Below are 24956 nucleotides of genomic sequence, written 5' to 3'. Positions count from 1 at the left end.
TCCAGATGTAACGTATTTCTAATGTCAGATGTGTCACTATAGGACTTAAAACACACAATTACATATTAAAAAAACAAACATTTTATTACATAATCTTTATTTAAATGTTAAAATATACAGATACACAAAAACATGCATGTATGTGTGTATGTGTGTCAAAGCAATACGTTCTATGAAAACAATTTAAATTTATAAAGAGAGGGAAGTTACAGACACAAATATGTCTTATGCTCATCGATGAGTGACTAATACACAAGATGACAAAATAACAGATCGTAATTCATGGAAAATTACAAAACTTTGGAAATGTTACAAAACATGCTATTTACAGAAAAGTTTCGACAAGCGTTTAATTTTCAGTGCATAGATTCTGTAACTTCCCACACCGACGCGACAAACCGCAGTCTTACAAAGAATAGATGATGATGTAAATAACCAACATGGACTTTTTTTTTTTTTTTTGCCGTTAGTCTGTGGTAATATTGGTACATCTGACCAGAACTTCCTACAGACGGCTAACAGCGAAGGAGAAGTAAAGGAGTGTAATGCTCCTGATGTTACACGCATTTAAATCACTATTATAACATTTAAATAAAAGCTGCAGTAAATGATTGACAAAGCTTCATTTTCAATCCATTTGACGGATCCTGGATCATTTGATTAAGCTGTAAATCACCAAATTATCTTTCACAGCACCGCATCTGTGGATCAACATAATCAGAGATAAAGTGTGAATGACCATTACAGATCCACCAAATTACCTGCAGGAGTCAATCGAAGTCCAGTGGTGCTCAGATTGAGGAGATCATGCAAGTTATGTAACATTAAAATAAGTTTCATTGCATCTCACCTGACAGCAGGGTCATGATGGAGCGTTCTCAGATTCTCATAATTGGCTTCATTGTTCCCGGTGTGTTGGATAGTTGCATACTTGATCTTCTCAGAATCTGTGGATTCAGTGTTTCTCTGATCTGTTGTGACCTGGAGAAAGACATCAAAACCTTTCAGAAAATTTAACTATTAACATAAATCATCTAAAATGAGTGAAGAGCTTTCTGTTTCTGTAAACATTAGCATTGTCTTAATGATTTCTCATGCTGGGATCACATATATATTTATATTGAAGCAGAAAATACCTGATTCTTAATTAGGGCCCGAGCACTAACAGTGCGAGGACCCTATTGAAACTGTTAGAATTTTTTTTTTTTTTAAGAATTAACTTTTTTTTCTTTTTTCTGCAAAGTAAGCGCCATTTTCGGGGCCGCAACATGCTCAAAAACTCACCAAATTTGGCACGCATGTCAGGACTGGTGAAAAATTTCGTATTTTGTGGGTTTCGCGGATGGGCGGGGCAAAATGGCACGCTAGCGCCACCTAGAAAATTGGAAAAAATTAGCCCCTCGTCCACGTTCAACCTACATGCATGAAATTTGGTGGGGACGTGTATCTTATCAAGACGCACAAAAAAGCCTCAAGAACCCATACCATAAACTCGACAGGAAGTCGGCCATTTTGAATTTGGCGGCCATTTTTGGACGATTTACACACTCCGTACTTTAACGAACTCCTCCTAGGGATTTAGTCGGATCGACTTCAAATTTCTGCTGTGCCTTCTAAAGGCATTGACGATGTAAAGTTGTGCTATCTGCGCATTTTCGTCGATGGGCGTGTCCGTGGCGTCGATGATTCGCCATGAAACAGGAAGTTGTAGTAACTTGGCTGTAAATGCCCAGATCTGCACGAAATTTTACACATTTGACAAGAGTCCCGTCCTGAACAAATCTACATGCCGACATTCACCCACAGTCATAGCGCCACCTGCTGGCAACAGGAAGTGGCCTTTAACGAAGTAGCCCCCGCCGCATGTTTGACCGACATGTACGAAATTTCTGTGGTGCATCTACCATGTCCAGATGCACAAAAAAGCCTCAAAGACCCATACCCTAAACTCGACAGGGAGTCCGCCATTTTGAATTTTGCGGCCATTTTGGGACGATTTACACACTCTGTACTTAAACAAACTCCTCCTAGGGATTTTGTCGGATCGACTTCAAATTTGTGCTGTGCCTTCTAAAGGCATTGACGATGTAAAGTTGTGCTATCTGCGCATTTTCGTCGATGGGCGTGTCCGTGGCGTCGATGATTCGCCATGAAACAGGAAGTTGTAGTAACTTGGCTGTAAATGCCCAGATCTGCACGAAATTTTACACATTTGACAAGAGTCCCGCCCTGAACAAATCTACATGCCGATATTCACCCACAGTCATAGCGCCACCTAGTGGCAACAGGAATTGACCTTTAACGAAGCAGCCCCCGCCGCACTTTTGACCGACATGTACGCAATTTCTGTGGTACATCTACCATGTCCATACGCACAGAAAAGTGTCTTGGAGCGATGCCCTAAAGTCAACAGGAAGTCAGCCATTTCTATTTTTACCACCATTTTTGGATGATTTACTCATTACGTACTTTAACTAACTCCTCCTAGGGCTTTAGTCGGATCGACTTCACATTTCTGCTGTACCTTCTAAAGGCATTGACGATGTAAAGTTGTGCTATCTGCGCATTTTCGTCGATGGGCGTGTCCGTGGCGTTGATGATTCGCCATGAAACAGGAAGTTGTAGTAACTTGACTGTAAATGCCCCGATCTGCACGAAATTTTACTCATTTCACAAGAGTCCCGCTCTGAACAAATCTAAATGCAGACATTCACCCACAGTCATAGCGCCACCTGCTGGCAACAGGAAGTGACCTTTAACGAAGCAGCCCCCACCACATGTTTGACCGACATGTACGAAATTTATGTGGTACATCTACCGTGTCCAGACGCACAGAAAAGTCTCTTACAGCGATGCACTTAACTCAACAGGAAGTCAGCCATTTCTAATTTTACAGCCATTTTTGGATGATTTACTCATTACGTACTTTAAATAACTCCTCCTTGGGATTTAGTCGGATTGACTTCACATTTCTGCTGTGCCTTCTAGAGGTATTGACAATGTAAAGTTGTGCTATCTGCGCGTTTTCGTCCATGAGCGTGTTCGTGCCGTCGATGATTCGCCATGAAACAGGAAGTTGTAGTAACTTGGCTGTAAATGCCCAGATCTGCACAAAATTTTACACATTTGACAAGAGTCCCGCTCTGAACAAATCTACATGCCGACATTCACCCACAATCATAGTGCCACCTGCTGGCAACAGGAAGTGACCTTTAATGAAGCAGCGTAGCAAATTCACAGCCGCACCGGCTGAGCTGCAAAATATGCAACGCGGCCGCCTCACACCCCGACGTGCTACAGGTGCGAGGGCCCGCCCATCGCTGCTTGCAGCTTTAATTTTTTTATTTTTTTTGCAAAGTAGGCGCCATTTTCGGGGCCGCAACATGCTCAAAAACTCACCAAATTTGGCACTCATGTCAGGACTGGTGAAAAATTTCGTATTTTGTGGGTTTCGTGGATGGGCGGGGCAAAATGGCACGCTAGCGCCACCTAGAAAATTGGAAATAATTAGCCCCTCGTCCACGTTCAACCTACATGCACGAAATTTGGTGGGGACGTGTATCATATCAAGACGCACAAAAAAGCCTCAAGAACCCATACCCTAAACTCGACAGGAGGTCCGCCATTTTGAATTTGGTGGCCATTTTTGGACGATTTACACACTCCGTACTTTAACAAACTCCTCCTAGGGATTTAGTCGGATCGACTTCAAATTTCTGCTGTGCCTTCTAAAGGCATTGACGATGTAAAGTTGTGCTATCTGCGCGTTTTCGTCGATGCGCGTGTCCGTGGCGTCGAAGATTCGCCATAAAAGAGGAAGTTGTAGTAACTTGGCTCTAAATGCTCAGATCTGCACGAAATTTTACACATTTGACAAGAGTCCCGCCCTGAACAAATCTACATGCCGATATTCACCCACAGTCACAGTGCCATCTGCTGGCAACAGGAAGTGACCTTTAATGAAGCAGCCCCCGCCGCTTGTTTGACCGACATGTACGAAATTTCTGTGGTACATCTACCATGACCAGACGCACAAAAAAGCCTCAAGAACCCATACCCTAAACTCGACAGGAAGTCCGCCATTTTGAATTTGGCGACCGATTTGGGAAGATTTACACACTCCGTACTTTAACGAACTCCTCCTAGGGATTTAGTCGGATCGACTTCACAGTTCTGCTGTGCCTTCTAAAGGCATTGACGATGTAAAGTTGTGCTATCTGCGCGTTTTCGTCGATGGGCGTGTCCGTGGCGTCGAAGATTCGCCATAAAAGAGGAAGTTGTAGTAACTTGGCTGTAAATGCCCAGATCTGCACGAAATTTTACACGTTTGACAAGAGTCCCGCACTGAACAAATCTACATGCTGACATTCACCCACAGTCATAGCGCCACCTCCTGGCAACAGGAAGTGACTTTTAACGAAGCAACGTAGCAAATGCACATGCGCACTGGCTGAGCTGCAGAAAATGCAACACGGCCGCCTCAGACCCCGACGTGCTACAGGTGCGAGGGCCCGCCCATCGCTGCTTGCAGCTTTAATTATTATTATTTTCAGATGGATAATTCTATGTTCTGACCTGATTCTGCGTGACGTCCGTCACTCCACCACATTTTCTCTTCCTGTGGCAGAGATAATCATGTAAACACATACACACAATAATAATTATTAATAATTAGCCCATTGTGTTTTAATTAAACAAACGTAAGTAAATAATTCTCACCTCTTGAACATGATGATGCAGACAAGAAATAAAACTGCACATCCGGCTGCGATCGCAATAACTATGTAAGGCATTCCTGAAAAACCCGCTGGAAAAATAAGGAATACTTGAAATGTGAAATGTATTTGATGCAGAAATCAGAAAATGTTTGGTGAAGCCTTGCATTAAAAATATATTACGCAAGCCAGTGTATTCTGGCAGGTCTTTGGTTGATTTGAATAAATTAATAAAATTGTAAAAAAAGAAAAATTATAAACTTGAAAAAAATAGATAAAAATGGTAGTGTTTAAAATTCAAATCATTAAGTGAAATTAACTTGAATTCTACTCAAATATTTAAATGATTTTACCTTTAACAGTGACAGTTACAGCGTCTGATCTCTGAGATCCATGTTGATTGTGAGCCTGACAGTAGAAGCGTCCACTCTGTAGTGCACTGAAACTCTGTCCAGATCCAACAGCTGAGCTTTCATTCTCCTTAAACCAGCTGAAGTTCACAGCAGGAGGGTTTGAGTCACTGATGCACTTCAGAGTCACTGAATCTCCTGCCCAGATCTGACCAGACTGAATGATGGACACTGAGACGTTCCTGGGAGGATCTAAAACAGACAAAAATTAAAATTCACAAAAACTATTACAAAATTATGTGTTTGGAAATTTTAAACAATGTGTTGATGATTATTAACTCACACATGACGTTTAAAGTCACAGTATCAGAGTATTTCTGTCCATGTTTATTGATGGACTTGCACTTGTATTCTCCACTGTCATCAGATCTGATCTTTGAGATGCTGAAGATTCTTCCAGATCTTACAAACTTTCTTCCCTTAAACCAGCTGAAGTTCAGAGCAGGAGGGTTTGAGTCACTGGTGCAGTTCAGAGTCACTGAATCTCCCTCCACTATTACACCAGATGGACTGATGGACACTGAGATGCTCTTTGGAGGATCTAAAAAAGACAAAAATTAAAACCTCAAATCAACTCAATCTCCAGTTTTTTAAAAGACTTAGGGCCCTATCTTGCACAACGACTTTATACACTGACGCATTTATCATTCCTATTTTGCACGCGCGCAAAGCGGGCTTTTTCCCTCCACAGACGCACGCCGGTAAACAAGGAAATGAACTTGCGCTCCCTGGGCGGGTTGGCGCAAAAAGGAGGCGTGTGTCGGTGCAAACAATCCCTGGTGCTATTTTGCAGTTCCAGAAAACAATTGCGCCACTGACCAGAAAAAACCTGGTCTAAAGTCAGTGGCACGTTGCGCGTACATTCAGATGCTATTTTAAGCGCGCATGCTTGGCCATAATACAGAGTGAACAACGTCCATACACTGTAGATGATTCTCTCATCTACACGGATGCATTTTACTTTTTGCAAATGATACATTATTATAAGGAAAAATTTATAAACACGAGGGAAATAATTGTTGTGTCCATGACGATGGTAAAAATAGGCATAATGCGTGCACATTTACCCAAATTATTATATGCATGTTTAACCGAAGCTAATTTGGGTGTTTGTCCCATCCCCAATGTCACTTCTCTTTCTTTTACGGCCCTGACGAGAACATCGATCTCCTCGGCTGTGAACCGATGCTGAAGCGCGTCTAGTAAATGCGCCGTTATAATAGTATTGCGCCATAGAAAAAGCGCACCTCGTTCATCCTGCTCTTAAAGGGAATGTGATATGACGCTCTGATTGGTTTATTTCCGTTACGCCCAAACCACACCTATGAATAATGAAGCTACTTCAGACCAAACCCTTTTAAACTTGCGCCTGGCGCAAGAGTCATTTATCCCGCTGGGAAAATAGCAACAGCATCGAGATCCGCCCGCAAAGTTACTTGCTACTTGCGTTTCAGATCGTTAAAATAGGGCCCTAAATCTGCACTTGTTTGTTACAGCAGTTACTGAACCATTATTAACTCACACATGACGTTTAAAGTCACATAATCAGAGTATTTCTCTCCATGTTCATTGATGGACTTGCACTTGTATTCTCCACTGTCATCAGATCTGATCTTTGAGATGTTGAAGATTCTTCCAGATCCTACAATCGTTCCTCCTTTAAACCAGCTGAAGTTCACAGCAGGAGGGTTTGAGTCACTGATGCAGTTCAGAGTCACTGAATCTCCCTCCACTATTACACCAGATGGACTGATGGACACTGAGATGTTCCTGGGGGGGTCTAAAAATGAAAATCAAAAATTGCATAAAATAAACTAAGCAACATTGTCTCGCATCCACCTCAAATCGAGCCTTAAGTGTATTACAAAATTTGTACATTTATTTAAAAAAATAATATTTTTCCCTCTGTAAAACCACCATCCCCATTTGATTGACATTGTTGTAAATTATGTAAGACTTTATCATGTTAATTAAATTAGAAAGTTTAGGATAATTAACAAAATATAAGTAACAGTTATTGACCAATCAGAACCCAATACCCAGACAGCAAACTGACATTGAATCAACGTGGAAACGACGTCTCTCGTGACATCGAAACAACGTTGATTTTGCTCATCGAATTAACGTTGAACCAACGTCAGACGCGGCATTCTTCAAAGCTAAATGAAAATCGAAAATTGGTTTGCTTCATAACGTCGAAACAACGCGTTGATTTCAAGTTTATTTTCCGTTAGTTTTGAAAGAATGACGCGTCTGACGTTGGTTCAACGTTAATTCGATGAGCAAAACAATGTCAGATCAACGTTGTTTCGATGTCATGTTTCCACGTTGATTCAATGTCAGTTTGCTATCTGGGTATTGGGCACAGTCAAGCAACTTTTACCATTTTTCACACTTGTTCAACATGGTTGAACCCACTTCAGGTTGGTGGAGAGTTCCTGCCTCAAGTGGAGGAGTTTAAGTATCTTGGGGTTTTCTTCACGGATAAGAGAAGGATAGAGCGGTGTGGCAGTGAAAACGTCTTGGTTACGGATGTAGCCCTCGTTCCCTGAGTAGGGAACAGAGACGTTCCGTTGGATGACGAAGAATGGGATTTCGCTTAGAAAGCCTATCAGCTTCGCTCAATATAAAACGAGCCAGTGGCAAAGAAATGCCATGGGTCTGCAGATTTTGCATAACATAACTCCGCCTCACCTTGTGACTATATAAGGAGGACGCTGGCGGAAAAACAGACATGTTTCTTCACTGAGAAGTCAAGACTGAGGTCAGGTGATCCCCGCGGTACACCGGAAAGTGGCAGAAAGACGGAACGTCTCAGTTCCCTTCTCAGGGACTTAAGGAATACACATATGACCCAGAGGGAAGCAAATGTTTTTAATCTTTTTTGGAAGATTTTAACCCCAGGGGTGGCAAGGGGGCTTGCCGAGGGAAAGACACATGCTCAGTGAGAGGCTTACAGTGGAAATACACATGTGGGGGAGGGACAATGCACACGGGAGGCACCTAGACGACTGCTGGAGGAACTCAGAGCTTATGAGGCTCACCTGAGGAAATATCGAACGCATCCAGTCCGTAGAAGACACCTGGGCGGTTCCGGTACTAGCTAGTTGAAGCGAGTACATGAGAGGACACTGGCTCCACTCGGAGATTATAGAATCTGGCGAATGTGTTGGTAAGAAGAGCACCAGTTGACGAAGAGGTCCCACTTCAACGCATAGACATGTCTTGTGGACTACGCCCTAGCGGAAGTGATGTAGCCACCACCGTTGGTGGTATGGTACTCAAACCTGCCACAGGGTGCCCCGTCCGTGAGAAAGGAGGTCCTTCCGCAGAGGAATGGGTGAGGGGCAAACAGATCTATCTGTGCGTCCCCGATCTGGTCCCAAATCAGCTGGAACGACTGGGGATGGAGTCGCCATTCTCCAGGCAGGGGCTGAAGCCGGGACAGTTCGTCGGCTGCGCGGTTCAGGGGCTAGAGTCTATCCTAACGAGCTGAGGATCTGAATCAGGTGTGTTAAATAAGGGAATACACAATAAATAAAAAGGGCTGTCAGTTTAACGCGTTATTAACGGCGTTAACGCAAACCCATTTTAACGGCGTTAATTTTTTTTAATCATGCGATTGATGGTCTTTTTGTCCTAGCAAACTTTGTCGTTTTTTCACATGCTTTTGCAATGCCGCGTCCTGATCCATTTCGGCGTCTCGCACTCATCATCCACTCAAAGCCGGCTCGCAAGCCCAAACGTGTGTTTTGTGGCGTGCCTGTTGTTTTGTTTCCGTTCTAGCTAGATCCGCTTGCGCTTTGGTCGAAGTAGCAACAAAACGTCCTCGCGCGTCACAAGCCATTGAAATGAAAGGGTTTCAGAGCGCAGCGCGAGGATGTTTTGTGCCGCACACGCTCGTTTCGGCTTGCGAGCCGGCCAAATAGTAACGTTACTTTTGAGTGGATGACGAGCGCGAGACGCCGAAATGGATGCCCTAACATTCTGAATGGAAAGTTTACTTTTAAAAAGTTACCATATTGTCCCATTGACAAGACCAAGTGATCTGTGTGTTTTGTCGTTGTGAACTAAGCAATCATCATCGCAGCACGTCCAGAAACATCACTTGATGATGGCCAAGCAAACACACACACACACACACACACACACACACACAGATGATGCGAATTCTCCGCCCCTCGCCAATATTAGGGCCTCGTCAGTATTTCTTTCACCCTTTTATTGATAGACAGTGTTACATTGTGTGAGAGATTATTTATAGGCTATATGTTAGTGTGAAATTGAACACTATTCCAATGTTATTTTCAATAATAATTTTTCCACTTTTCCATGTTGATAAGAGCATTGAAATGAGAAAAAAATAATGTAACAAAAAGAAATCAAGAGACATTTAGAATAGATGAAAATGTGCGATTAATCGCGAGTTAACTATGACATTAATGCGATTAATCGCGATTAAATATTTTAATCGTTTGACGGCACTAAAAGATACACAATATGCAGAGCAGTGTGTCGTGGGGACTGGAGTTGAGAATCACTGGTCTATAATTATTAAACTGTAAACACAATACGCTTAGATGTCATTTGGTGATCCTAGAAAATAGTTGGTGGGATGTGGAAATAATCTTTATAAAGTGTCACAGGTGATGTGCTAATCATTAAATAATGTTTGAAATTTACACATTTCATATAATTTTTATTTGTTCAAATAATGACAAAATTCATACTCACACGTGACATTGAGGTGAACATCAGGAGAGACGTGTGTGTGTCCGTCTACAGCACAGCGATATCTGCCTGAATCCTCTCTTCTGACTGGATTGAGGATGAGTGTGTTCCTGAATTTACTCTCAGTTAATATCTTCAGTGAGTTTCTGTACCAGATGAATGTTGCTCTGTCAGTCAGAGCGCAGCTGCTTTTACATGTCAGACTGACTGAATCTCCCTCTGTCACTCTCTCAGGAGACTCCACCTGAAGATCTGAACACAACACACACATTATATCTAGTGCTGCTGTCATACACAGATTAATATTCAACATAATGCACAGAAGAAGAGATAAACCTCATCAAAGTCACCTGTGACAGTAAGAGTCACTCCTGGATCACCAGTCCATTTTCCATCAGGTTTATCAGTGGTGATTCTGAAATAGTACATGCGTGAATCCTTCAGTGTCACATGACTCAGTCTGACGGTGCAGTTCTGCTGTTCATCTCCCAGATACTGAAGCCTCTGACTGTATTCAGGGTCATTAGACAGATCTGGAAACTCTCCCTTATCTCTTACCAGTGTTTTTGTCCAGAACACTTTCTTGATCTTATATCCAGTAGGGTATGTATAAGTGCATCTCATTATCACTGTTGAGTCGTTTAGTGCACAGATGTGTGGAGGACTGTAAATCACACCCCAATCAGCACTAGAAACCCCTGAAAAACCACATTTATAATAAACAAAGCAGCAGTTTTTAATAGAATATATTTGCAGTCTTTAAATATCTCATGTTTGTTGAGGAAAAGCAGAATGTATCATCTGAGACAGAAGTATGAAAATGGAAGTGAAAATACAGACGAAGATGAAAATATTAAAGAATTATTAATATTAATAATTATTTAGATATTGTGATTTAATTAATATCATAAAATAATATTTCCCCACAAAAGCCAATTAATGATGATATTTTAGCATTACATGAACGAGGAACAGATGATATGGACATAGGTGGTACTTCAAGCTTATTCTGCTCCAATGGCAGGAAAATCATTATTTTTCATTTTTAATATAATTAATCAAACTAAACTAACTAACTTTTTCAATACCAATAGGTAACTAACAACATTCTACTTTTTTAAAGAATGACAAATGGAAACATAGACAGCAAACCACTGAACATAAACATTATAGGGACTTACCTTGAATCATGAGGAGAAAGAGTAGAGGAAGAGGAGCCATTCTGACTGACATCACTGAGATGAGATTGACAGACAACACAGATAATCAATATGAGCAGAAATTATGCTTGTTTGTGTTCTTTATCATCAAGCAAGACTGTCTTTGTCAATGTGACATCAATGAGACCACATATAGAATCTTTTAAAAAGTCTTTATAATCAAACAAACAAACAAAACAAAACAAAAATAGGTACTAAACGGGTCATACCATAGAGCGGGACACCTCATCTGGAGAAATGAGGAAGGTTCAAGTCCACCAGCCTCATTTATAACCAGACCCGCGTCATTTCCTCTTTTCTACCTCTCATTGGTGACATACAGATACTATATTTAAAAAGTTTTTAATTTTATGTTTTTTTAAATCCTAAAAACATCCTGTTTAATTCGATTTGCAATCCAAGATACCAACGTATACATTTACGATTGACTTTCAAGACGCATAGTAAACACACAGAAAAAAAAAAACTACTTAAAGTCTTAAAATATAACAGTCGGCTGACGTTTGAGTGCCTACGTAGATCTATTATTAATAGAAGCAGCGAAACCTCAATAACAGGCAAACTGATGGTAATGGTTGATGTTTCCTGTTTCACACACATGAGTCATTTCTCAGTTACTGGTTCAGGTAGTTTCGAGGCTTGCGTTACTATAAACATGCGTGTCTATTCATGGCATGCTGTTATAGTTTATCAAAGGCCTATATATACGTTTATTTGATAAATTCATTTTTATTTATACTATATATAGGGACAGTACAAAAAAACATGAGTCAAAAGCTGCAAAATCTGTGTTTGCAATTAGTAACAATGTTTATCAGTACTATGTGCATGTTACCCATCAATTATTTTAGATGTTTCCACTTAAAAGTTCTCAATTGCACCGTTATCTCAGGTAACCTCGATATTTCTACTCTTTTGGCTAAATAATTTAGTTGCTTGAATGATGTTGTTACTGCGAGAGGATGAAGGAGCAATGGCCACTAAGGTGCTCATATGTTTGCTTGTTCAAACTTCTGCAAGGATCCATGTGATACAAATAACGTTTCGGTTACGTATGTAACCCTCAAAATTTAGTTTTGGATTTCATGACCCTTTAAAGATCAAATCCCTTCAGAGTATAAAGGTGGGCTTTGGCTAAAAAAAAAAATCCACCAAAGGTTTTGACAAATACTTTCTCTTGGCACATTTTTGTCAGAAGGGTCTCTGCACAAACCATGCCAAATTTCAAACAAATCCGATGAAGATTTTTTAATTTATTATAAGATATTTATTATTATTTAAGATTTTATTATTTTTAAAGGATTTTCTGAAAAATTGGTGAAAAATGGAAACCATGTGAACCACAGATAGGAATGTAGATTTTAATACATGCATTAATTAATTATATAGCAAAAACGGATTTGACGATTAAAAATTCTATACACAACATTTTTCTCAATTTTTTACAAACTGGATTGAGAATTTAGGCCTTAAGAAAAATCATGATCAGATAACCAGTGTATACACGAGAGTGGAAAAAAAGCATAAAGTCTAAACATCCAGCTCTTAATTAAAGCTAAACAGGAGAAATGAAATCCCAGCATCAGTGCCACAGTCCCACCACATGAGGGAGTTGTTCTCATGGAGATCGGGTTTCCCAATAAAAGTAATCCTGGCAGCATTGTAAATTCACAAAAGTGATCTGTTGGTCATTTGACTGTGCTGTAAATCACTGATTCATCCGTCACGATAAGATCAGATCTGTGAAATCAAAATATTCAGAGACAAAGGCATCAACACATAGAAATGCAATCCAAACCAATACAGGAGCTAAATTAAAACGGAGTGAGCCTCAAAGTGTCCCTGCTTAATTTCTAATTCTGTTTCTCACCTCGTGGCAGCATCAGGATGGTATGTCCTGATGTTGTCGTAATAGCTTTCGCTCTCCTCCTTCATGTGATGCAAGACAGTTACATACTGGATCTCATCTGGATCTTCAGAATCAGAAGCTTGTCCTTTAGTCTGATCTCCACTGAAATTGCTTAAGGTAATTAAGGCATACAGGGGATCGTTTTGATTCGTGGCACCAGATTCAGACTGAACCCTATCATGAGCTGATGCTCCGCCAGTTAAGTTGACATACAGATCATCCTAAAATGAGAGAAAACGACTTGTTACACTTTTTGTTTGCATTTGTTCAATGCTCTTTTGATAATTTGATTTACCTGGTCTTTACTGACGTGTTCAACTCTGTGCTTTTTTTTCCTTCTGCAATAAAGAATTAACTAAAAATGTTCATTTTGTTTATAAAATAAGTCAGCTTGATGTATTAATGTGCTTTCAGACAGAATGAACTTACATGAACACAATGATGAAAACGAAGACCATACCTCCCAATCCACCAGCGAACCCAGCAAATGCATAGCGAAAGTCTCGTCCTATAACAATACAAGTGACAGGATGTTGTTTTTATCATTATCTAGTATGGCAGAGCCCAACAAAAGCAAAAGAAAACCAGATCATCCTATAAAATATGATTATTACGAAATCAAATAGCAATTTTGTCCAATGGCGACTCATTGGGGATTCATTTTTAGCCAACTATATAGCTAAAAAAAATAGAGTCTCATTAATAAAGTAACCACCTCACCCACAAAATATTGCCACTTTCATTAGGTGAGGTAACAAATGCAGAGCAAACAGTCAGGGTAGTAAATTTGGCACAAGATCAGTCAGGGTAGAGAGTTTGCCTTCCTGTGCACGGTGAGAGAGGATTTTGCCTAGCCTGGATGCCAGCCCGAACTCCGGCCACAACATTTTTTGTACGGGAAGTTCGGTCTGGACTCGATCCATTGAGGAGTAATTATGATCGGTTCAGAAATCATCGGGCCAATCAAATTGCCAGGGCGGGCTTTATACGATGATTGACAGGTGGTCTCCAGTAACGTCATCAAAGTGCGCTTGTCGAAGATGACTCCAGCTGGAGAATTGAGATGTATAGATTCCGCTGTCGCGTCTTTTGTAAAATAAATCGACAGCGCATTAATTTTAATAGACAAACGGAAAACTGCAATCAAGGCATTTGTCGATCGGAAAGATATTTTTGGCGTCCTTCCTACATGATTCGGGAAAAGTGTAACTTATCAGCTGGCTCTGACGGTTGCTAAGAAGATGGGACGTGTGGTCGTTGTGGTTTCTCCTTTGGTTGCACTCATGGAGAAGTAAGTAAAAGAAGTAACACTCGTTATTTAACTTCTAAAATAAATAAAGTAGGATACGTTCTGTATTTGAAAACTGCGCTATGCAAATGAGTTGACTTATGCGTTGCTCTGATTGGTTGTAGGTCTACCGACTATCCAATGGAGTGCAGAGGTTTTTTTTGTCCTGGTTCGGTTACGACACGCCTCATAATCAAAGCCCAATGGAGGAGTTTCAGACTCATATTCTTTCTTGAATATGAGTATGACGAAGTCAGACTAGATTTCGCCCCATTCGTGGAGTGGGTGGAGTCGCCCCATCTGGCCCAATGGAAGACCCAGTTCACAGCCAGCCATCGCCCCACTGCATGGAGGATATACTAGAGCCCACTGCAGACAAAGAGACTGAATCTGCAACGATGAAAGAGCCAGAAGGATCAAAGACTGAGCCTGAGCTTCGTGAAATGTCTGACAAGGTGCGTGAGCCGGCTACATTGAATGATGACGTGGGATTTCTAGTTGAAAATGCCCATATTCCAGCTATTGAGGGTGAGCGGCAGCTTATTGTTTTTTTATTGTAATTTGAGTTTCTCTTCTGTTTCTCCCATGGTCCCATGCTGGTCTCGCCCTGCTTGTAATCTCCTGTGTCACCTGAGTTCCCAGTGAGCCTCCCTCTCCCTGGTGTGACAGCAATGGGGTTCACAATAGTCCCTTGGCTCCTTCTTTGACACCACTGCACTATATGGATTCGCTTCGAAATCCTCAGTTCTCCAGCATCACCCAGGCAAGTGGATCCCCCGGCTCTGCCTCCAGCTTACTTCACCTCAGTCCTTTAACCTTTCCGTCAGTTCCGCCTTGGCTCCATACTCCCTCGGCTCCACCAGAAACCATCGTCCCTACAGCTCCACCAGGCACTTCTTGTTCCTATGGCTGCCTTGGTTAGACTCAGTCCTGCCTGAGCCATGGACTTTTGAGCCGTCCTCTGCGCTCCATCTCTCTCCCAGGGACTGGCTCCTTCTTCCCTCTTGGTCCTCAGACCCTCCAGCTCCACCTCAGTCCTCTGGCTCTACCTCAAATTCTCATCGATGCCTTGGTCTCCGGAGCCATCAATGCTGCATGGGCTCTTCGGATCTATAGCTCCACCTCCTTTGGCTCCATCTCCTTCCATTGCCCCCCTGGTGTTGACAGTCCCTCAACTCCACCCTGGCTGCAGTCTGGTTCCCCGCCTGGCTACTCCTGCTTCTGGCACGTCTGAATGGTTACGTTGTGCCTACCCATTAATGTTTACGTTACTCTCATGTTCCACATCCTCCTCTGGCGTCCCCATGCCGTTTTTTTTTTCTTTCCAAGTAACAAAAGTGCAAAATATATTTTTCATCCGTAGCATTAATGCTTGTCCAATCACAAAATGACTGATACACACCTTGCGCAGTGACAGTTACAGCGTCTGATCTCTGAGATCCATGTTGATTGTGAGCCTGACAGTAGAAGCGTCCACTCTGTAGTGCACTGAAACTCTGTCCAGATCCAACAGCTGAGCTTTCATTCTCCTTAAACCAGCTGAAGTTCACAGCAGGAGGGTTTGAGTCACTGATGCACTTCAGAGTCACTGAATCTCCCTCCACTATTACACCAGATCCATTTATCAACACTGAGACGTTTCTGGGTGGGTCTAAAACGAAAAATAAATGAAAAATAAAATTTACATTAGCTATTACAAAATTATGTGTTTGGAAATTTTAATCAATGTGTTGATGATTTTTAACTCACACATGATGTTTAAAGTCACATTATCAGAGTATTTCTCTCCATGTTCATTGATGGACTTGCACTTGTATTCTCCACTGTCATCAGATCTGATCTTTGAGATGCTGAAGATTCTTCCAGATCCTACAATCGTTCCTCCTTTAAACCAGCTGAAGTTCAGAGCAGGAGGGTTTGAGTCACTGATGCACTTCAGAGTCACTGAATCTCCCTCCACTATTACACCAGATCCATTTATCAACACTGAGACGTTTCTGGGTGGGTCTAAAACGAAAAATAAATGAAAAATAAAATTTACATTAGCTATTACAAAATTATGTGTTTGGAAATTTTAATCAATGTGTTGATGATTTTTAACTCACACATGATGTTTAAAGTCACATTATCAGAGTATTTCTCTCCATGTTCATTGATGGACTTGCACTTGTATTCTCCACTGTCATCAGATCTGATCTTTGAGATGCTGAAGATTCTTCCAGATCCTACAATCGTTCCTCCTTTAAACCAGCTGAAGTTCACAGCAGGAGGGTTTGAGTCACTGATGCAGTTCAGAGTCACTGAATCTCCCTCCACTATTACACCAGATGGACTGATGATGGACACTGAGACGCTCCTGGGAGGATCTTAAACAGACAAAAGAAAGGGTATATTAATGTTTTGTGATTGTAAATCCATACATTTGATGGTCACAGTTACTGAACCATCATTAACTCACACATGACGTTTAAAGTCACATAATCAGAGTATTTCTCTCCATGTTCATTGATGGACTTGCACTTGTATTCTCCACTGTCATCAGATCTGATCTTTGAGATGATGAAGATTCTTCCAGATCCTACAATCGTTCCTCCTTTAAACCAGCTGAAGTTCACAGCAGGAGGGTTTGAGTCACTGATGCAGTTCAGAGTCACTGAATCTCCCTCCACTATTTCACCAGATGGACTGATGGACACTGAGACGTTCTTTGGTGGGTCTAAAAAGGAAAATAATAAACAACCTCAAATCATCTCATTCAAACACAATCTCCTAATTTAAAAAAAGAACTCATGAATCTGCACTCACACATGACATTGAGGTGAACATCAGGAGAGACGTGTGTGTGTCCGTCTACAGCACAGCTATATCTGCCTGAATCCTCTCTTCTGACTGGATTGAGGATGAGTGTGCTACTAAATTTACTCTCATTTAATATCTTCAGTGAGTTTCTGTACCAGATGAATGTTGCTCTGTCAGTCAGAGCGCAGCTGCTTTTACATGTCAGACTGACTGAATCTCCCTCTGTCACTCTCTCAGGAGACTCCACCTGAAGATCTGAACACAACACACACATTATATCTAGTGCTGCTGTCACACACTGATTATTATTCAACATAATGCCCAGAAGAAGAGATAAACCTCATCAAAGTCACCTGTGACAGTAAGAGTCACTCCTGGAACACCAGTCCATTTTCCATTAGGTTTATCAGTGATGAATCTGAAATAGTACATGCGTGAATCCTTCAGTGTCACATGACTCAGTCTGACGGTGCAGTCCTGCTGTTTATCTCCCAGATACTGAAGCCTCTGACGGTATTCAGTGTCATTAGACAGATCTGGAAGCTCAACACCCGATATTACAGGGCCTTTTGTCCAGAACACTTTCTCGATCTTATATCCAGTAGGGTATTTATAAGTGCATCTCATTATCACTGTTGAGTCCTTTAGTGCACAGTGTGTAGGACTGTAACTCACATCCCAATCAGCACTAGAAACCCCTGAAACACAGAAATCATCTCAAACAATTTAGCATCACAATCACCAGCCACATCTGAAATTATTTTCTTAATTCAAATTAACTGCATCTGTAGTGCTTGAGGATGTTGAAAAGCAGAAATAGGTCTGACTTACCCGAAATCATGAACAGCATGAAGATCAGAGGAAGAGGAGGAGCCGTTCTGACTGACAGCAGCAGGAAAACCTACAACACAATCAATACACACAAAACCACTTATTTTAGTTTTTGTGAAGGTGAATCACATGAAATTTGGCAAGAATAAGTTCAGGTTATTGTGATATAGTTTTCATGACAAGGATTAGCTTAGTACGACATTTGAGACGTTTGAGTAGCTTTAATAAAAAAACCGGCGTGCACCTTGAGACAAAACAAGGCACTGAGTGACACATTTATCAGTGCAATTTGCTTTCAGTCAAAACAGTTTAAACATGCATTTTAGTCTGGGACCTTATCTGAGAAACCGGGGTTATAATGTTTTTTTTTTTTTTTCATATTCCCATTTTCTTTTCTTTTATTTTTTTAATTCACCTATCGGAACAAAATTGAGTGAAAAAACTGTTTGGTATTTTTTTTATGAAAATGATATTTAATCAGTATAGTCAACCAATGCAAATACAGATTTATCATCTCAGAAATCAGTAAAAATCAATATTTTTGAGACCTGATATTTTATTCATGCACCATCTGAACACATGCAGATAACAAGGATTATTTCTACTTTTACTTTTAATATGTAACATTATATAAATATACTACAAACATAGAAATTCTCTTACCATTTTTTCAGCGATGAAACGATGTGGTGAATCTGAGGTTTACAACCATAAGATGAGCCTTGAAGACGAACTACTGTATTTATCTTCTTGTTTACATTTTACCTCCACTTGCTGCTTCAAACCCAGCTTTGATTAAAACTCTTCCAAGAATACTTTTTGTAACAAGAAAATACCTCATCATAAAATGAACAAGTCAAATGAAGCAGCATTCTTCAGAGCTCGAGAATTAGCCGAACGGAGAAAGAAAGAGGAAGTGAAAGAGTTGAGAACATGCAAAGTTCTTCACATTTACAAAGTATTTTTAAGACGTGGTTTTTTTTGTTAGTGGAACTTTATTTCTTCACAGACAGGATTATTAAACCTTTATGCAAATCCTGACCTGACAGATGGGCGACTGCAACACAGAGACCTTTTCTTGTTCCACAACACTTTAACATTACCACTGTATAATTCTTGAAAAACATTGAGCGGATTGGTTGCAAGAGGAAATAAACTACACTGAAGGCTCCCTGCACTGCACATAATGTTAAATTCCATATAAAATACAAGTTAAATTAATACTGGCAATAATATTCTCCTCTAAATACTTATTGAAATGTTTTGTATTCAGCTTAAAAATAGCCAGTGCGTCATTACACGGGTCACTGGAATACCTTACTTGATTGTGATTGGCAATGTGATATTCACCCATACTTTTTCTGAATAACGACGTTGCATAATAACTGACCATTCATAATACCTCCTACATAGTTGTGCTTTGTCGCTCCGCTCAACCTATTTATATTACTCCAGTTCGGCTTTCAATCTGTGTTTCGGTTAGTCATGCACTCTGTTGGAAGTTGGAACCGTTTTCGCCATCGTAGAAGGAATACGAACTAACTTCAAGTTGAAACGTAAGTTACGGACTTGTTCATTGAAATGTTGTTCCGAACAACAGCAAGATTGTGGCAACACTGCAATAGTCATGACTATCCACAAAAGCTGCTTTAAAATATATGTATATTTTATATAGGCCTATTATTTTTCTTCAAAAGAGTGATGCAACCATTGTGACCGTCAGAGGGGGACAGGGAATGACCACATCCAGAAACGCACGGATGAAATGACACCTTGAATAAGATGCAAACGAACACGTGTTGCTCTTTCAGGAAATGGGACCCATCACCAGTGCAGGAGCACACAGGGGAATGACTGTGGCAACACTGAACAGAGAACTGAAACAGTGAAGCACCTCTAACCAACTCAACAAACACACAGAAATGATGCTGTTAAAACAGCAGTTTAGAGATCAGAAGCCAGAGATATGTTCAGAGACGTCGACACTGATTGGCTCAGAAGCGAAAGACAATTGACGTATGCTTTATACCCGCTCTGCAGGTCGGAGTAGATGCAGATCTCGCACGCCAATGTGCATTGGTGTAACCCCTACACCCGGGTCCCACTCCAGCCTCGAACCCGGGTCTCCGGCGTGAGAGTCGGGCGCTCTAACAAGGAGGCTAAAGACTGCAGCCCCTAGCGTCTGTCGTTAGAGTGCCGATTGAGATCAGGGGAGTGAGGTTTACTTGCACAGAAACTACTATCTGGTTACCTCCGTTACACTCAACCCCCTAAACCTCACTCTCATCCGGGTCACGGCACCAATGTAACCCCTACACCCGGTTCCCACTCGACCCGCTCCGAGCGGGCCTCGAACCCAGGTCTCCGGCATGAGAGTCGGGCGCTTTAACAATAACAAGGAGGCTAAAGACTGCAGCCTCTAGCGTCCGTCGCTAGAGTGCCGATGGAGATCAGGGGAGTGAGGTTTACTTGCACAGAAACTATTAGCTGGCCTCCGTTACACTCACCCCCCTAAATCTCACTCTCATCCGGGTCACGGCACCAATGTAACCCCTACACCCGGGTCCCACTCCACCCGCTCCGAGCGGGCCTCGAACCCAGGTCTCCGGCATGAGAGTCGGGCGCTTTAACAATAACAAGGAGGCTAAAGACTGCAGCCTCTAGCGTCCGTCGCTAGAGTGCCGATGGAGATCAGGGGAGTGAGGTTTACTTGCACAGAAACTATTAGCTGGCCTCCGTTACACTCACCCCCCTAAATCTCACTCTCATCCGGGTCACGGCACCAATGTAACCCCTACACCCGGGTCCCACTCCACCCGCTCCGAGCGGGCTCGAACCCAGGTCTCCGGCGTGAGAGTCGGGCGCTCTAACAAGGAGGCTAAAGACTGCAGCCTCTAGCTAAGATGTAGATCTACATTTTGCTTCGTTTCGCTCGGACATTCAATGGCGTGTACATACACGAGCAATCATTCGGACATTAATGGCGTAGAAATACACGCGTACACGCAGATAGCTGCAAATGCGTATAGATAACACGTCACTTGTCTTGAAAGTGGCGTGTATGTTTACTCAAAAGTCATGATGTCATGTTGGAAAGGGAATCTCAGTTAGCAAAAAATTTTATTAATTTAAGCAATGTAAAAATATAATGCAGATACAAATAACTCATTGAAGTAATGAATACTTGTTTATTAACAAATGATTATGACATTTAGAAAATATAGCTGGTGCATGTTGATTCAGAGTTTGCTGAATCCGATTCTCTAGCATGTTATACACTTTAATATTTGTTATGCTGTTAATCTGCTGTATTAAATGACAGAAAAGCGTAGATTTGTACAAGAGCCTAATTTTTTCTGCCTTTCATTTGAAACATAAACAATACTGATGATTAAGGTTAAAAACATTCGAAATGAAGTAAGCTTCATAAGTGATAAAAAAGCATAAAGTAAAAACATACAATTCATTTTATTTCTTATAGAATTATCCTTAAAATACTTGTTATATGTCATGACTCTTCTGTCAATCATTCACCCCTCCCACAAATAGATGCATGGAGGCTGTAATATTTACGGTGTCCAATACACTACAGCCTCTTCGTGTTAGGCTAAATAAAAAAAGAAAGTGAAAACATTAATAATGAAATATTTAAAGAAAAGCATCAACAACATTTGTCAAGAGGAAAGGCAAATAGATTGGGTTCTTATTTTTACTTACTGGAAGATTTTCATACAGAGACGAGTCCAGTTCGGGTTCACAATCATCAAGTCGAACAGCCTTTATGAATGAAGACAAAGTAAAAACAGGAGTGTGTTATTTCAGTTCCCATTTACTTATTACTCAATATAGATATTTTCACACTGATATTGAGCGTTTAATCTATTTTGGCTGAAGGCGAAGAGAGTTTAGTCTTTTGTAGGAAAAACTTACCGTTACATTCTCATACACAGGATCACTCAATTTAACATCATGATCAGGTCGGGGATGATTCATCTTTGGCATGAAAGAAAAATCAGAATAGAGAGAAAATAAATAATGTCTCTAAAGAACTCACTAGGTAAAGTCACCGCTACATTCAGACTTTCAATCTTTTAGATACCACTTCATTTAGATACCATATCAACTTCTGACTATTTTTCTCACCTGTGTGTCATTTCTCTTTTTCCTCCACCTGCTGCCCCTTTAAAGATAAAGATTTGAAACAATTACAACCAATCAGAATGTATTTGATGTTTAATACAAAGTACAAACTCTTGACCCTCAATTCATTAACTTTAGATTTTGTTTGGCTGCAGTACTTGAGTTATTACAGCCAGATGAACAAATAGAAAAGGTGATCTGATGGTGATGGTTGTGTTTTAACATAATCATTAATTCACAATCATTTGACCTGAATCACTGAATTCATATAGAGCCTAATTTCTGAGTTAGGTTTACTTTATTAATTATAGAGGCAGTGACCTTTTACAGCATAATAGTTTTAATGTCTACAATGTATTCAAAATAATTTCTTAAAAGCTTTTCTTGTAAATTTTTATACTTCTCTACAATTTTAAGACACAGACATCAATAATTAGCCTGTGAATCTCAACAATGGTGACAATAATAAAGAAGGTTGCATTGCATTCTGGGTGCCACCAATCAAAACTCATTCATGGCTCCCATCATGCATTGCAGCATGAATAAATAATGAGCTTATGTTCAGAGGTGATCTGTTTGTCACCATTGCTGAGATAAGTATGTCAATTATTGATGTCTGTCCATGCCTATATAAAATATTTTTGGGAATTTTTTTTCATCTTTTTCATTGAAAAGGCTAAATATGGTATGTCCTAAAATGACCATGCTGCTAAAATCCTTAAGGTACATTTAACTCAGAATTTATTCTCTTGATGAGTTATGCTCGTGACGTAGTGTTTTCCAACGCATTTGATAGTTCGGCTAATAGAAACTGAATCTTGGGTGTAGTGGGTAGGGATAGTGAGCAGAGATGATGTGTAGAGATGTGACGCGAGGCAGACGACAACATTATGTGATAAAATCCAAAGAACTTATTAACACGCTCCACAGCGCCACCCAGTGCATTTAATCAGAACTGCGAGTTAGTGCTTGGGATTTACGGCCAGAAAAGCAACATAGTAAAATTATAATAGTACTTTATTTTTCGAAAAATAATTACAGATTGAATATTTATGCACCCCCTAATTCCCGGTGAAGTCTTGTATGTTGTCTCACTGTTTCCTGTTTCTCCCGTGTCCTAGTTCTCTTGATCCTCTGCCTGTTCCCTTGGATTTCTCGCTTTACCTCAGCCCTGATCTATTATTATTTGGATTGTTTGATTGCGTATGACCCCTTGCCAGTTATCCGGATTACGTCTTTGGATTACCCTATTCAATAAATACTGCATTTGGATCCTCAACCTTCGTGTCTCGGAGCAGTTTGTGACAGATATCAAGCATCTCAAACTTCTGTCTCATTCACACACATAACACCAAAGACACACATCTTACCAAATCAGCATCAGGATGATCACTGCAGCTCCACAAATCACTCCAATGGATGTGTATAATATCAGCAGACTTCCTAAAACTAGCACAAAATGTATAAAACATCATTTTTGCTTCACTTTAGAAAGAGTAATGTAAGTATACGAGCTGCTCTACCTTTAACAGTGACAGTTACAGCGTCTGATCTCTGAGATCCATGTTGATTGTGAGCCTGACAGTAGAAGCGTCCACTCTGTAGTGCACTGAAACTCTGTCCAGATCCAACAGCTGAGCTTTCATTCTCCTTAAACCAGCTGAAGTTCACAGCAGGAGGGTTTGAGTCACTGATGCACTTCAGAGTCACTGAATCTCCCTCCACTATTACACCAGATCCATTTATCAACACTGAGACGTTTCTGGGAGGGTCTAAAACGACAAACATTAAAACCATAAACAATGTAATTCAAACACAATCTCCTCATTTTAAAAAGAACTCATGAATCTGTACTCACACATGACATTGAGGTGAACATCAGGAGAGACGTGTGTGTGTCCGTCTACAGCACAGCTATATCTGCCTGAATCCTCTCTTCTGACTGGATTGAGGATGAGTGTGTTCCTGAATTTACTCTCAGTTAATATCTTCAGTGAGTTTCTGTACCAGATGAATGTTGCTCTGTCAGTCAGAGCGCAGCTGCTTTTACATGTCAGACTGACTGAATCTCCCTCTGTCACTCTCTCAGGAGACTCCACCTGAAGATCTGAACACAACACACACATTATATCTAGTGCTGCTGTCACACACTGATTATTATTCAACATAATGCACAGAAGAAGAGATAAACCTCATCAAAGTCACCTGTGACAGTAAGAGTCACTCCTGGAACACCAATCCATCTTCCTTCTGTTATATTAGTGATGAATCTGAAATAGTACATGTGTGAATCCTTCAGTGTCACATGACTCAGTCTGACGGTGCAGTTCTGCTGTTCATCTCCCAGATACTGAAGCCTCTGACTGTATTCAGGGTCATTAGACAGATCTGGAAGCTCTTCATTATCTTTTACCAGTGTTTTAGTCCAGAACACTTTCTCGATCTTATATCCAGTAGGGGGGTATGTATAAGTGCATCTCATTATTACTGATGAGTCCTTTAGTGCACAGATGTGTGTAGGACTGTAATTCACACCCCAATCAACACTAGAAACCCCTAAAAAAGTTAATCCTGAAAAAATTAGCAGCAGCTTGTGCATAAAAACGTATATAAAGATTCCTGAGCAAGGGTTGCAGAGACTCACCGTGAATCATGAGCAGAAAGATCAGAGCAAGAGGCGGAGCCAATCTGACTGATGTCACCATAGCAACAGCTACAACACACATACAGTGGCTTATTTTCGGCTTCAATGTCAGCATGAAACATAACAACAAATACTACTTTAATTATACAAGAACATGACAACAACAGTCATATTTATACAAAAACAGTCATATTTATCATATTTATACATGACAGTCATATTTATCATATTTATATATGACAGCAACAGGAATTTTTGCACTGCATGAG

General features: G+C 40.7%; 3 protein-coding genes across 4 annotated transcripts; all 3 read right to left on the bottom strand.

The window, feature by feature from the left end:
* Nucleotides 1–406: 406 nt before the first annotated feature.
* Nucleotides 407–11673, bottom strand: LOC120459780 (B-cell receptor CD22). Its single transcript, XM_039647256.2, has 11 exons — nt 11286–11673; nt 11038–11091; nt 10207–10554; nt 9860–10108; nt 6648–6905; nt 5409–5666; nt 5069–5317; nt 4720–4807; nt 4576–4618; nt 851–981; nt 407–701 (listed from the first exon to the last, which is right to left on the bottom strand). Exons 2-11 carry the CDS (start codon nt 11087–11089, stop codon nt 653–655), a joined length of 1725 nt encoding a protein of 574 aa, XP_039503190.2. The 5' UTR covers nt 11090–11091; nt 11286–11673; the 3' UTR covers nt 407–652.
* A 748-nt stretch (nt 11674–12421) lies between these two features.
* LOC148978444 (B-cell receptor CD22-like) lies at nt 12422–18866 on the bottom strand. Of its 2 annotated transcripts, XM_089132697.1 has the most exons (12): nt 18567–18866; nt 17904–17973; nt 17426–17770; nt 17079–17327; nt 16732–16989; nt 16379–16639; nt 16023–16280; nt 15676–15924; nt 13415–13493; nt 13281–13323; nt 12947–13206; nt 12422–12816 (listed from the first exon to the last, which is right to left on the bottom strand). In XM_089132697.1, the coding sequence occupies exons 1-12, from the start codon at nt 18567–18569 to the stop codon at nt 12765–12767; spliced, it is 2127 nt and encodes a 708-aa protein (XP_088988823.1). In that variant the 5' UTR covers nt 18570–18866; the 3' UTR covers nt 12422–12764. The 2 variants fall into 2 exon arrangements, with proteins under 2 accessions (XP_088988823.1, XP_088988824.1); XM_089132698.1 differs by lacking the exon at nt 16732–16989 and having other exon boundaries at nt 18567–18865.
* A 2140-nt stretch (nt 18867–21006) lies between these two features.
* LOC120459972 (sialic acid-binding Ig-like lectin 14) lies at nt 21007–24602 on the bottom strand. Its single transcript, XM_089132771.1, has 8 exons — nt 24249–24602; nt 23902–24150; nt 23567–23815; nt 23414–23492; nt 22047–22083; nt 21834–21896; nt 21621–21680; nt 21007–21510 (listed from the first exon to the last, which is right to left on the bottom strand). The coding sequence occupies exons 1-8, from the start codon at nt 24523–24525 to the stop codon at nt 21490–21492; spliced, it is 1035 nt and encodes a 344-aa protein (XP_088988897.1). The 5' UTR covers nt 24526–24602; the 3' UTR covers nt 21007–21489.
* Nucleotides 24603–24956: the final 354 nt, after the last annotated feature.

Source organism: Pimephales promelas, chromosome 6 (assembly GCF_988280905.1).
Source record: "Pimephales promelas chromosome 6, fPimPro1.hap1.1, whole genome shotgun sequence".
Classification (NCBI taxonomy): domain Eukaryota; kingdom Metazoa; phylum Chordata; class Actinopteri; order Cypriniformes; family Leuciscidae; genus Pimephales; species Pimephales promelas.
Note: the sequence above shows the minus strand (reverse complement) of the source record. Positions and strands in the feature narration are given on the sequence as shown.